Source organism: Falco punctatus, assembly GCF_963210335.1.
Source record: "Falco punctatus genome assembly, chromosome: 6".
Taxonomy (NCBI): Eukaryota; Metazoa; Chordata; class Aves; order Falconiformes; family Falconidae; genus Falco; species Falco punctatus.
Window position 1 is genome coordinate 60,069,901 of NC_137585.1, and position 14,511 is coordinate 60,084,411.

The 14,511-nt window shown below is 36.5% G+C and overlaps 1 protein-coding gene across 3 annotated transcripts in view; it reads left to right on the forward strand.

The window, feature by feature from the left end:
• ZDHHC17 (zDHHC palmitoyltransferase 17) overlaps nucleotides 1-14,511 on the forward strand; it is a 72,620-nt gene that overhangs the window by 36,899 nt on the left and 21,210 nt on the right. For all 3 annotated transcript variants that reach the window (XR_013928969.1, XM_080392532.1, XM_080392533.1), the window contains exons 6-10: nucleotides 2,634-2,698; nucleotides 4,017-4,179; nucleotides 8,742-8,867; nucleotides 10,084-10,226; nucleotides 12,620-12,720. Coding sequence is in view for 2 of the 3 variants with exons in the window: in XM_080392532.1 (XP_080248658.1) it covers nucleotides 2,634-2,698; nucleotides 4,017-4,179; nucleotides 8,742-8,867; nucleotides 10,084-10,226; nucleotides 12,620-12,720 (598 nt within the window). In the remaining variant the exon portion in view is untranslated. The remainder of the gene's footprint in view (nucleotides 1-2,633; nucleotides 2,699-4,016; nucleotides 4,180-8,741; nucleotides 8,868-10,083; nucleotides 10,227-12,619; nucleotides 12,721-14,511) is intronic.

The window sequence follows — 14,511 nt, forward strand, 5'->3', positions numbered from 1 at the left end:
TAGCATTAATGAAGTATAAACATCCTTTAAAATATTCTACTGTGATTATGAAATCTCCCTGTAAATGTTTGTTTGTCCTCATGTTTATATACATATTTATCCTATTCAGCTGAGCATGTAATACCTCAATCTGAAAGAAGCTGTGTCTTTACATGTGTACATACATAAACACATGAAACTTGCTTTAAATTTTAAAACCTATTATCTTGGAAACAGCTCTCCTTATCAGTAACTTTTAAAAGAATGATTCTTATTGAATCCTCCAAATGTTATCAAGTATGATTTTTGTATCCTTTTCGTGCCATAAGTTTGAATTAATTTTAACAGTAATTTTTGGCAGTACTTCAGAAAGTCCAACTTTAAAATTATGTATTGATTTTTATGTTTAAAATACAGTAATATCAATAGCATTGTAATAACAATCCCTAAACTCATAGCTCTCTAGCTATACTACATAGAACTGCAGAAACTACGGGAAATAAATGTTACTACTTCTTATTTTCCTTTAATAAGTACATACGAGGTCATTAATCCCCCCACATCCTTTGTGATGCCATGATTTGGGTTTGGAAAGTTGAACTGCTTTTGCTTGTGTGGGCTTACCATATATACTACTTGCAATTTTTTTTTGCCTTTTTGTCTTTACAGAGACCAGGTTCTCTTATATCCAAAGAATAGACTTGCCCTTGTTCTGAACCTAATTGTAGTACCTGTGTCGTAAACGACAACTAAATAAATGTCAAAATAAAGGTCAGTGTAGGCTGTTGTGCTTTGTTAGTTCTTCTTAAAGTTCCTTTGAAAGGGGATCTGCCTCAGCCCATGTTGTACTTTAATATGAGTAATAACTGCAGCCTGCCTAGGTAATTTATGTGCAGGGAATAGTCTGGAGCTCATGGCTTGTTTGTTGTTTTGTTTGGTTTTTTTTTTCCTTTTAGCTAAGTGTCACCTAGTGTGCAAAGTGTACTTTTGATTTGTCAGGTGGAATCACTGAAGGAATCGTTTTATTTACATCCAGGCAATCAGGTCCCTGGTGTTATGAAGAATTGCTTTTCTATATGAAATGTAAAGATGAAAGAGTGATTGTTCATGTTACAGTAATTAGTACAAACTTCAAAATATGTTGTTCACACAGTGGGACCTGTGAATCAAAGTCATGCTTCTCAAGAATGAATGAACTTCAGGTTAGGCTGTAGTTCTAATTTCCTTCACGATCTCAGCAACAGGAGGTTAAAATGAGTGCCAGCATTTGCATGGTCCTACTAGGCTCAAAAGGATCTAATCTATACAGGTACTGTGGGCAAGCAGACTTGGATCCTGGTCTCAACGCATGTAACTCTCCCCTGAACAAACAATATGATAAAGTAATGGTTTTCTTTCCATCGACTGTTTTTTATATTTTAGATTTTTTTCTTAAATCAAGCAACGGAGTAAAAGCTCTGAAATGTAAAGTTATCTGCAGGCTAGGGATGTTTTCAAAGCAATTATTTGGAAGAACTAAATTGGACTTTCTGGAAAACAACTTCCTGGGTCAGGGTAGCAGCACCATGAGCAGGGATCCTGGGGTACTGGGCATTTGGCAGACTACTGGAGTGGAGGAGAAGGTTATGGGGGTGATGGAAAGCAACATCATCCATTTTCTGGGTTTCTGTCCGTAGCTTCTGTAGTAAAAAAAAGACTTTACTGAAACACTTTCAGCCATGTTTCCCACTTAAGGACTGAGGGGAGTAGCATAGTAAATACTGACGTAGCTCTCTCGCCTCTGAGGAAAACTGTTCAGGTCTTGCATTATAAGTTAACTTAGAGTAATTTTGTTAGTGATGGTCTGTGGAACTTGGACAGATGTGCTCGAGTCTCATCTGCCTCAATGTGTTCAGGAATTACTAACTTCTATGTTAGTGAGGCAGGGATCTCAGGATACCTAAATACTTTAGGTAAAGAGCCTTTCTGATGGATCTGAAAGAATTGTCTGGATGGTGCTGTCATTCTGTGGCTATGTGCTGTTAAGTGTAATAATGGCGGGGTTTTTTTTATTTTTAGCCATCAGTTTAGTCAACACTTGATTGTAGATCAGTTTTATTTCTGGGTAGGTTGTTTTTATTAATGGCTTTTTTTAAAATTAAAAATTTTCTAGCATCCATTAACTTGATATCCAGGTATGTAACTACCTTTGGAATGGAGTGAACTAAGGAAAATTGCCTTGCAGGTGGAAAAATAGATGGAGCTAGCATTCAGTAGGATGTAGGATTCAGGCCATAGTATTTATGCTAATTTGTCAAGTATCTTATTAAATATTGGTGCATTATTTTGGTTTTTTCCTGCTTTTGAGTGCAATAGTATACCACCTGTATGTATCTTTTATGTTGAAGAATAATAGTAACATAGAAATGACTAGTCTTACACAGCATGACTGTTGCTTAGTTTACAAAATAGATTGGATTGAGTACCTTTTTGCAATAGTGGTGTTTATGTCTGTTTTCATTTTTTAAATACTATTTTATTACGTACTAAATCTTGCTAATTTTTCTCTAGTTGGTTAGTCTTAAAATACTGCTTCTCACTGCAAACCTTGTCTCTACTGGATCTTGAGCATGTTTACTTATCTCACCAACTTTTTTTTGCTTTTGCTTTTTTAGGATGTAGATATGATGGATCAAAACGGAATGACACCTTTAATGTGGGCAGCTTACAGAACACATAGGTAATATCTCGCTGCAGTTTTGACTTTCCCCTGATGTTAGCTAGGTGGCGTATAGTAGTGACTTGTTTTGATTTTTTTAATATTTTTTTTCTTAAACTAGTCAATGTTCTTTCCACAACTGCCACTTTATCTTTCTTGATTTATGATTGTTGTGAATTAACCCCATTGTGATAAATTAGCCCCACTCAGCCAGTGGAATGGGGAGGAGAATCAGAAGTGTGAAAGTGAGAAAACTCACTGGTTGAGATAAAGACAGTTTAATAGATAAAGCAAAAGCTGCATGCCCAAGCAATGCAAAACAAGGAATGAATTCAGTATTTCCCATGGGCAGGCAGATGTTTAGCCATCTCCAGGACAGCAGGGCTCCATCACACCAAACAGTTACTTGGGAAGCCAAAGAGCATAACTCCAAATGTCCCCCTTTCTCCTATTTCCCCCACCTTTTATGGCTGAGCACAACATTACAAGGTGTGGGACATCCCTTTAGTCAGTTGGGGTCAGCTGTCCCAGCTGTGTCCCCTCCCAGCTTCTTGCCCACCCCCACCCGGCTCGCTGGCAGGGCAGTCTGGGAGATAGAAAAGACATTGATGCTGTGTAAGCGCTGCTCAGTGACAGCTGAAACATGGGTGAGTTATCAACGCAGTTTTGGTCACAAGTCCAAAACACAGCACCATAGGCACAACTATGAAGAAATATTAACTTGATCCTAGCCTGCTCAAGAGAGAGGATATTATGCAGAGGTACTCACTTAATACGAAGTGTTCGTTTACATCTTCCTGTGGAGATGATTGGCAAAAGTTGGTTTAGAATAACAATTCTCCAAAGAGCAAATTTGTCTGAATTAGATTCCTGCTTAGAAGGGACAATCTCCCTCAATTGTTGAGAGGAAAAGGGTTAGCTTTTACAAGTACCTACTATTACCAACATAATTATCCTATTTTATTTTCATCTTTTGGAATGGGAAGTGGAAATATAGCATGTTTTGAAATTTGTTTGTTAGCTGCCAAGTATATAATCGTGTGCATGCTTTTACAAATCTGTTAATATTGTTAGGTTTTGGTAAATGAGAAAACAGAATTGTATTAACAAACGTGTTTTGTGACATTCCATGACAAGGTGTCTTATTGAGCTCCTTGAAAAGTCAACAGAATTGTGGTTGTGCTTTGGTGGGAGAGGAGTTTGAGCCACTCATAATCATCAGCAAAAAATGTCACTTTGCAATTACATAGTGTACCTGATTAATGTTCTTTATAGAACTCATTAACAGTATGTATTTGAGTTTATCTTCTGTAGATCTAACAAGAATTTTCTTTTCTAGTGTGGATCCAACCCGGTTACTACTTACATTTAATGTTTCTGTTAATCTTGGAGACAAATATCATAAAAACACAGCATTGCACTGGGCTGTGCTAGCAGGAAATACTACAGTTATTAGTCTTCTGTTAGAAGCTGGAGCTAATGTTGATGCTCAAAATATAAAGGTAAACACTTGGTCTGTTTTTTATTGTAAGTGGTTTCAGGCAGAAATAACAGAGCTTATGATAAATCTTAGTAATAGATTGTTATTTGTGGGTATGGTAGGATCATGAAGACAGAGAAAAAGCCATGCCACTGATGTTTAATTTGGGAATAACTTTTTCCTAACAGTGATGCATAAGCACTAAATCTTCACCTTCAGGATATAAACAATTTACCAATGGATATGTGCAAATACATGGGAATGGGGTTTAGACTGCATGCGTGAAGACCCATGCGTTTGGATGCAAGATTGGAAATTTGACTGAATGTCTAATAGTGAAGTTCTGGGGTGACTCCCTGTTTGTTGGATGTGAGACATCTCTGTCCTCTTCCAGAGAGGTGACAAATGCTCTAGTATATCTCCCAGTGGCGGTAAGGAAGTTGGGAGGCCTAAAAATACCAATAGGAGTAAAATAAGGAAATGGGCTCTCTTTTGCATCAGAACTTTTAAGTTGCCTGATCACTCCACCAGAACCTCTTAATGATGAATCTAGATTCGGCACTGACAGAGTCCATCCCTAGCCAAGCAGTTGTTGGAATTTATGCCATAGACTTGGAGTCTGTAAGAGCTTCTTCAGCAGTGAGAGGTGTGCCTGTTGAACATGTTTTTGTCCATTGCCTCTAGACTATTCTGTGTATCAAATTAGATGCACTCCACCACCCAAGCTGTTTCTTCTGTGGTGTCAGAGAATTCACTTTTAGAAAAAGAATTCTCTACTCAATTTCTCTTCAAATATTTGTATTTTCCACTTGATGAGTTTTACTGACGAGCTAACAGTGGTTACACTGGAGATATAGCTGTAAATCTACATTTATAAAATATTAAATGCTTAATTACATTTATTTGACTTTTCACCATTTTTCCCCTACTGATTAAGATGGCCAGGGCCTGTTTTGCTTGGCCACAAGTGACAGAAATATGGTGAAAAAGTATATATATACACACATCTGTTTTCTTGAACAGCGTGGAACAGTCTTTTTAAGAATGCAGTCAAATTTTGCTAGTAGCTTTCTAGGTCCTACATCCACTTCAGAATATCAGAAATACTGATGATCATGAATGAAAACTCACTAGAAAAACCGCATGGCTTTTCCCATGTTTAAAATGAATCAACTAACCTCTTGCATATACTGATGTCACTATGTAATAATTATTCCTGGTTGGTAAGGTCAGTCGTGTGGATGAATTGTCCTTCTAGTCTTGTAAGCGGTTGAAAAAGTTTTTTTTCTGTGCCACCTAATGGTAAGATTAAGGTATTTTTGTGGGGAAAAAAAAAAATCAAGTGTGTCATACCTTGCCTCCCTTGGCAGAGTGATTAGTGTGATTAGAGTTTTAAAGTCACCACCTTACGTACATTTCTGGACTCTTATGAAACCTGTAATAAAAATTCATATGTTTGACCAAATGAAAAAGTATCTGCTAGCCTGAACCAGTTCATGGTCTTTCCTTCTTTATTGACAGACAGCAGCAGTCAGTAGAAAAATAGTGTTTTGAACTTGCTGGATCATGATATCTTTCCAGTCATGCCAGAAGACATGTGCCTGGTTTTATTAACAACTGCCTGCTTTCTGCAGTGAAGTCTAGGTTTCTTGCATGCCTTCTCAGATTTGTAGGATCTTCAGAGGATCAAAATCATTCTAGGAATGGCAGTTTTACTGGCCTGCCAGTGGCTTTATATATAACACGCTGATTTGGGTCATAATAAACATATAGGAAATACAAGAATTTGTTGATTTTTTTTTTTTTTTTTTTTTAGGTATATAGAAACTCAGTTTTGTGCTTCTCCTTTGGCTGTTCAGCAAAAAAGTTTTCTTTGAGCCAAAACCTGGTTAAGTGTCTGGCTCATGTTTCCCCAGAAATAAAAGGAATTTTGAAAGGCTCCTTTCTGATGCAGTCACTTCCAGATTTCTGCAGCTCTGTCTGTTGCAGTCCTTTTCTCAGATAGCCCATGAAATTGACCAAGAATGGTGGAAAGACAGCAAAGGCTTAAAGAAATACATGAGCTGAAAGCTGTTTGTCTTTTTCAAATTATGAAGTGGCTGAATGTTAGGTGTGAGCTTTGACCTTGTTGTTACCAGCTCTAGGCAGTCTGTGTTAGAAAGGCACATGCTGCTGGTCACTTAGGTTTGGAACTAATTGAAACCAGTCATCTCAGTAAGGTGGTCATTTTACGTTGCATAACAGTTTGAGAAGTAGATGAAGAGTAGCATTCTTACTCTATAATAAAGCTTGCTGCAAGTCCTGTTTGTGTTATTTATTCTCTTCATATTATGTTGTACAAGAAAATACTACTTTTATTTTGGTAGTAAGATACTTTATTTTTCCTTTTTGACATCTGGATTACAGTTGGGAGTTGGAAGCTGCTTTTCAGTACTCAGAGTGGGGTGTTAGGGGGTTTTTTTGTTCGATTTTTTTTCAAGGAAATCATCTTGCCACGCAAGATTGGACAGGTGAGGACAGAATTTCACAGGGAGTCAGCTTACCACTGGGGGTTGTGGGGATACCTGTACATTTTATTTAAATATAAGCAGAAACTCCTTTTTTACTAGAGAGTGATAGAGACCTAAAAGAGCCCTTATGGTTTAAGGAAGATTTATTTTTAACCTGTTAACGAATCATTGAATGGACTTTAGATGTAGTTTTGTTATTTGCAGTGTATCTGTAGACTTGTCTGTGGAAGTCTGCATGTAAAGTTCCCTGTGGTAATGACTCTTCAGATTATTCTTTATATCTAAACACGTCAAGTATGTACTATTGAAGCCTTATTGCTTGCTGGCAAACTAAGCGTGTTACTAGATAAAGTTCCCAAATTTTAATTTTTTTTTTTTTTTTTGCTTTCTAAGCAAGTCAGCCATCCACCATCCCTGTGAGTACAAGGAAAATATTAAAATGGCCAGATGATGAGAAACATAGTCAAAGACTTCTTTAAAGCTCCCTCAATCTTTTTATCTAGGCAGTTCCTAGGTGTCTCAAGGCCCTCTAGTGGAAGGGATGCTCAGCCGGACCCCAAGACAACTTCAGGATTTACTTGGGAGATCAACTCCCAGAGGGAATTGCTTGTCCACAGGTAATATTTACAGTCTGGATATATAAGGTGATATTAAAACAGCATCTCTGGAGTATTCCAGATATTAGCAATTCAAGGTGCTATTAAATTTATGATGAAGCAGGCACCAGAGCTCGATTTCAGGCATTTCTGTTGAGGATGGAGTTACCTTAATTTGTTTCTTAAACATCTGGCTAAATAACTTTGAAGCCAAGTTAAAAGTTTATTTTTTTTAAACTGATTTTGCTAGTTAAACTTCTCGCACAGAAGGGAGTGTGAGATCCTGTTAAGTAGCAAAAATCTTCACCTCATAATCTGTAGTCTGTGCTATTTACTCTCCTTTTAGAGATTTGGAACAAGATTTCAAGGGCAAAAATGACAGTTAAGTACTCAGTTCCCATTGTTTTCCTATGGGATATAGGTAGCTAACTGCACTTTTTAATCTTTGAAATCTCTTCTGTCTGTAGTAATTATTGCCCTTTCTGGGTAATTTCAGTTTCTGGTACCTGTCTCACTTTTTTTTTAGGAGGGGGCCGAGCGATGGAGGATTCAGCCATTTTTCAAGCCTCCATGAATGGTTTGTTTAGGAGGGGAGTTAACTCCAGTAGAAGAGAGGAGGAGTCAAATGCAAAACTGAAGCTGGAGGTACCTGCAATTGGTTGTCTCTTGCCTCCTCTATAATTTTAGACCCAGTCAATAACTTTTGTTTAGCTCTCTTCCTAGATGTTTAAAAAGCAATAAAATCAAATTGGTTTGGTAGGCACCTTTGGCCCCTATATCTCTCTCTGTTTCTCTCTTTTGCTTTGTCAGTCCTCTCTGAAAGTAGGGAAAGAGGAAGCACGGACCATTTCTGGCTTAGCACCCAAAGTACGTGAAGCACAAGCTAAGCATAAAAGCTCAGTTTTGGAATAAGTTGGACATGAGCATTCAGTTTATTTTTTCCCATTTTCTTCCTAGGACTTCAGTGACTGAGATGAATATAAGAACATTAAGCTATTGGAAGAAATTCCTTATAGAAACATTCCATGGTATTAGTAGCTTCACTCTGCCAAAAAGACAGAGAATTAACTGAGAAGTCAGGCTTTAGACTGGGAGAGTTTCCATGATCCAGTGGGTCGCAAGTTCTTGCTCTTTGCTTGATTTCTGCTGCCTGTCAATAGCTGAGGGGGAAGCACAGTCTTTCATTTACAGACTAGTAGACTGTGTGTAGAACAGTGAAACAAATTTGTTGTGCCAAAGGCAACAATTATTGCTATGTCATTACATACTGTCAGGATCACACATTTAATGTTCTACTTGTCCACGTGTGTAGTTGTGAGAGAGTGAAAAAGACCAAAAGGAAGGAGTGATGTTTGGCATCAACTAGCTTAAACTGATTTAAAATTTATTATTTTCATCTTCCAGTCTTCTGTTTCAAAAGTGCTCTGAATACGTTTTATTTTTAAATTGTTTTTTCCCCACTTTTATACTTCTGGCAGGGAGAATCACCACTTGATCTTGCAAAACAGAGGAAAAACGTTTGGATGATCAATCACCTACAGGAAGCAAGACAGGCAAAGGGATATGATAGTCCATCCTTTCTGAGAAAACTAAAAGCTGATAAGGTAAGAAGTAGTTTAATGCTTACTTAATATTACTGCTGCTGTTGGTGTGGGTGGGTGGGTGGGTGTTTGTTTAAGGTAAGCCGTTCAGTACTGTGGTTTCCCTGCATTTTGGTTTTAGGAAACATCTGGTTATGACAAAAGTACTTGCAAAATTAAAACAAAACAAAACCCAAGAGCTTTATTCAAAGCAGGAGGAAAGAAGCCTCCACACAATTACCTTTGGTTTTTGTGCTAACTAAACATTAGGAAGGTATCAAGTGGTCTGGTACTGTTGGGGATACCCAAGATTTTCACAAAGCTGACTCTGAAGTATCTAAAGAAAGAAGCATTTTAGATACTGTGACTCTGATCTCATCTCTAGTTATGTAGTGTTTGTTGAATGAAAGCAGCAGTCAGTCTCTGTAGTATAATGTAGTATGTGAATCTCTTATGTTGAGGCTTTCTCTTCTCACATTGTTATTTAATATAAATAAAATAAAAAGTGCAGATAGGAGGCAAGAAATGAGGGTATGAAGGGTAACATATTACTCTTAGCATGAGGAACTATCTACCTGCCTATAGTTTGATAAGTTACCTAAGGTTAATATTTTCTTACCAGGCAGTGTGTTGTGCTGGGTATTAAGTATTGCTATCACTGATTTGTTACAACTTCTAGATTTAAAGATACATTGCATCTTGGCAATTAAAGCTCTGGCAATATAATAACGTAGTGATTATTGATTTTAAGTGAATTGTGCATTGCATTGTGTGTATGTGTGCATTCTGACTGTGCTTGAATATCTGGAAAGAGTTCAGTGCCTTCATCAATAATTGTATGCACATAATATAAGACAAAAAAGACCCTATCTTTCTTCATAGACACTTCAGTATGACTATATCAATTACATAACTGCAGTCTTGAAAGTTCACTGAGATTACCATTGCTCTGTAGCAGTTCATACTTTGACAGATTCTTAAAAAAGAGCTAGTTACCTTTATTCTGGATTAACAGCACTCTCTAGAAGACAGTTCTTCTAAAATAAATTACTGATGTATTAAAAACTACACATTCATTGGAGATATGTAAATACAGGAAATGAGAAAAATTCCTCCCCCTTTGTCAAGCTTCCTGAAAAAATTAAGTTTTTTGTGACTGTCCTATTTATTATAGAATATTATTTATTATACAATCTGTTCCTGAAAATAGAGTTACTTACTGATATTTGTTTCTATATAGGAATTCCGTCAGAAGGTGATGCTGGGAACTCCTTTCCTAGTTATTTGGCTGGTTGGGTTTATAGCAGACCTAGACATTGATTCTTGGCTCATTAAAGGGCTGATGTATGGTGGCGTTTGGGCTATGGTGCAGTTTCTTTCAAAGTAAGTGTTTTATTAGGACACTGTTTAATGTGCACACAAGAATTATTTTGCTGGCATCTTTATTGGATAAATAACCTTAAATTTCTATTTTTTGTGTGTGTTTTTGACATGTAACATTTAATTTTTTTGTTATTTTTTTTTAATTACCTTTTCTGGGAAAGTTCTTGTGCGGCTTTAGCTCTTGTAATGCTGTGTTGTCTTCCAAATATCAATGGAGTTACCTTGGGTGAATACCACTGAGCTAATAGAGGCTCACAGCAGAACAGAAATTCAGTCGTTATCCAGAGGAGGGTGCTGAATGCCTGTCTACAAAGACTTATCAGCGTGAATTTTGCAGAAAGCAGTCAAGGGGAAAGTTACTAGAAAGGAGTAGAGAAAGAATGTGCAAGTCTGCTATTAAAACCTGGTTTTTTAGCATTGAAATACCCAAAGGCATCTAAAGAGATTTGTAGAGAGAAATGAAGCTGGAGTCAGATTTCATAGCTGCTACTGTTGTGGAAAGGTGTGACTAAAGAAAAAAGGCTGCTTTCTAATAATTTTTTTGTTTTTTACCTGATCATAAAGAATTTTTGTTGTGTTTGTGGTTACCTGTAAATGCACCTATGTGTACACATGCACACACATACACATGCAGGCATGCTCCAACAGATTTTCAAGATCCTTAGACTACTTCATCTGTCCTTTGCTTTTCATTATGGTGTGTGGCATATATAGAAGAATTTAACTATCTTCATACGTAGGAGCTTTCTGCGTCTCTGGCATTGAATGTCATGTTTTTTAGAACCACTTGCTTTTCTTTCCTTTCTGTTTAAAGAGGAGAAGAAAGTATATCTGTTCCCTAAACCAAGCTCATAGAGTTTTAGTGAACTTAGTATGTGAGGAGGGAGATGGGAGGTCATCAGACTTTTGCCTCTGCAGGATCTTGGAGATTGTCTGTTCAGTCTTTTTGTCATCTCGGAGGCTGTACAGCTTGCTGACCTCCTCCCACAAATAATTTATTTGGCAATGCAAATCCTCAGCCATGCCTCCTTCAGGAAGCAAGGACAAGATTTCTTAGTTTCTTAAGATCTGTGTTTTCTCAGATTTTATTTTTTTTTACCTACCTGGCATGTATTCAGGATTAACGTTCTTACTTATCCTTATCCTTTGCTTAATGTTCAGTATAAATACTTTTTGAAGTGTTTTTCACAAAGCCCAGGTTTAAATGAAACATTTGCTGTTGTTCTAGTAGTATTTCCTTTCCCTGTTCAATATTAGCTAATCTGCTTAGCTGTGTTTTCCTCCCTACTCCTTTCACACACACAAAAATATACAGAAATTGCTGAAATTTAGGTCACTGCTGAGTAGTTACTGTGTGCCCAAATGTATATTCAATTATTACTCGCCATCTTAGCTTATCTTCCTTCCAGGATTTTCTCAAAAGACCTAAGAAACTTCTATTAGAGAAGAGACAGTTACTGCGGATAGTAAAGGAGTGAGATGAAAACTACTTGGCACACACTTTTGTCTGTGGCAGCCCTGAGAGCACCACCAGGACAAAAAGCAAAATGCATTAGTGTAAGGATGTTTAAGCAGATGGTGGAAGAACTTTTATTTCAAGGAATTTAAAAGTTTAGAGTGTGACTTTAGATATGATTAGCAAGTTTTTCTTGGTTATGGAGTAACCTAATCATCTGCTTTGACTCAACTATATTCAACTTTATTCAGAATAGTCTTTAAAATGTGAGAGTATAAGAAGGGGGAAATAATTCTGATGGCTTAAATTTTTTTTCTTTATTAAAGTAGGAGCATTCTATCGTAGAACTTGGGAAATCCTAGTGATATGGGAAATAAATTAATCTGGGTTTTTTTCTGATGTTTTATTAGCAGCTGTAACAGAATCAAAAGCTTCAAGAAGCTGAAATATTTCAAATATGTAGGCTGATAACACCGAAGTCTCTAAAGCTTTTTTTTCTTGCTGAAGTAATTTTAATGGATAATTTTCATTTTATGTGTTTCCAAAATACCTTTAGCCCTGAAATCTCATAAGTAAATGTGGTTTGCAACCACTGTCCATGTAGGCTAGGAATCTCACAGGCTTCTAACTGTTTTCACAGTGTAGTTTTAGCATGAGTACTTACTCATTCTACATTTCTTGTCTGATTCTTGCAATACACTTCAAAAGCAAATGTATAAATTTTACTTAAATAACTTTCAGTCATGACCCTTCTTCTGGATGGGTTGAAAACAGGAATTTCTCATGAACTTGAAAGGTAACAGTGAGGAAATGTTTTTATGGCATATTTTGCGAATCCCATATAGTATATTTCGTAATGGCAAGCGTTTTTCAGAAGCAGTTCAGGATTTACATTTTTGTGAGTTGAAATGTATGTGACGTTGTTCCTGCTTTACAGGTCATTCTTTGATCACTCCATGCACAGTGCATTGCCTCTTGGAATATACTTGGCAACGAAATTCTGGATGTATGTGACATGGTTCTTCTGGTTTTGGAATGATATCCTTTGTGTGTATAGTAATAAAAAATATTTTTTCATGTTAGCAGTGTGTGGTAATACCTAGATATATCCTACATATATGAGTAAGAAAACAAACTAAAATTTTAAAATGGCAATCTCCATTAAACATTGCTTTCTATGTTGATGGTGATTATTTTATCACTTTTAAAATGTGCATGCTATTGCTTCCCTTCAGTAACTGAATGATTTTCCTCAAAGTCGGCTTACAGTAGTCTGAAGAATTCCTGTGCATTACTATTTTCTTAAGTGGGGTAAATGTAAGCAACTCCATAAAATATATTCTGGCTCTAAGGTGACAAGGTGTAATTCACTGCATTCTTAAACATTGCTTTTCTGAAAAGCAGCAGGTAATTTCATGGTACATATCAATTCCAGTGGAATTAGCATTATAGTTTGTATTTTTGTAAATCTTTGTAAAAATTTTGTAAATTCCATTCCATACAAACTTCAGATACATTTGTTAGCTGTATTTTCAGTCTTTGAACATGTATGCATTAAGAACAGTAGATTCTAGAGATTCAGTGTATACCCATCTATTTATGGTCTTGACTGTCTAGATATCATCTTTTTGTACTCACAGGGGTAGAAATTGATTCAGATTTCACTGAAGAATGTCAGTTACCCACCTTAAGGAAATAGTTTCAAATTTTTAAACAACTTCCTTTGGCATTGCAATTACAATAACCATGAAAACAAAGTAGAGATTTAGTGTTTTATTAAATGTTTAAAACAGTTCTTATAGTTGTAAATAGTTGAAGTTAACTTAATATTTATGATGGATCTTGGCTTGACTTTTCTGGAAACTGGTTTTCTTTTCATCCTCAAAGGAATTACCATGAAATAGGATAGTAGCAGTGCAACCCTTTTATCATCTTGTTAATATGTGCTCCAGCCTTAGCTAAATGAACTTCATGTTTTTGGGTTGAGAGCAGAAAGGAGACCCTGCTTCCATGCTGCCTTTGGCTTCCATTCTGACAGCATTTACAGAAGTGCTGCTGTGAGTAATAGCAGTTCCGTGTGACTGGAGATGACTGCTATTTGACATTTGAAAAAAAGTAAAAATGAAAATCTAGTCACTGTTAAAAAAACAATAAAAACATTTTGATCAATATTAGCATGTGTGTGTCTTGAAATAGTTATGTAGACACGGTGATCCTACTCCCAGTCTCTGCCTGGACTTATTTTCTGTGGTTTTACTCAATTAAATTTACTAGTAACTGCAGAATGAGGAAAGCGATTATGAAGTGAATACGGAAAAGTAATATGAAAAACATTTTGAAAAGCAGTAGTTAAAAGTGTGTGTATATATATTCTCCAGTTTTTATGGAATAGAGTAGAACTGTCAAATACGTTATGCCTCTAGACTGAAGTTGCTTTTCTGTTCTTTTTGTTAAGAAAACCTGACTTTTGGCAAATAGTAAAACAAAAGTTTCTGAGGCAGTTACAGTGACTACACCATCTCACTTATATTAGCTCTCCGTACCTTGTAGGTTTTCTTTAGAAACTCATATTTGCTAAAGCTACTGCATGTCGTGGGTCGCAAATGTTGAGCTACTGTAAAATGCTAACATTAAAATCAGCTTGAACCAAATCTAAGAACATATGCAACTTTAAATCAAAGTCCTTCACCATATTAAAAATGGCTGCACAGCCAACACTGCTTGATGGTGGCCTCTATCTTGATGTGGAAAGCTGTCCCTTAAGGCTGGTAAATAGATTTTTATCCTGAAGATTGTATTTTCTTCATATTTGTACCAACTTGCTTAGGT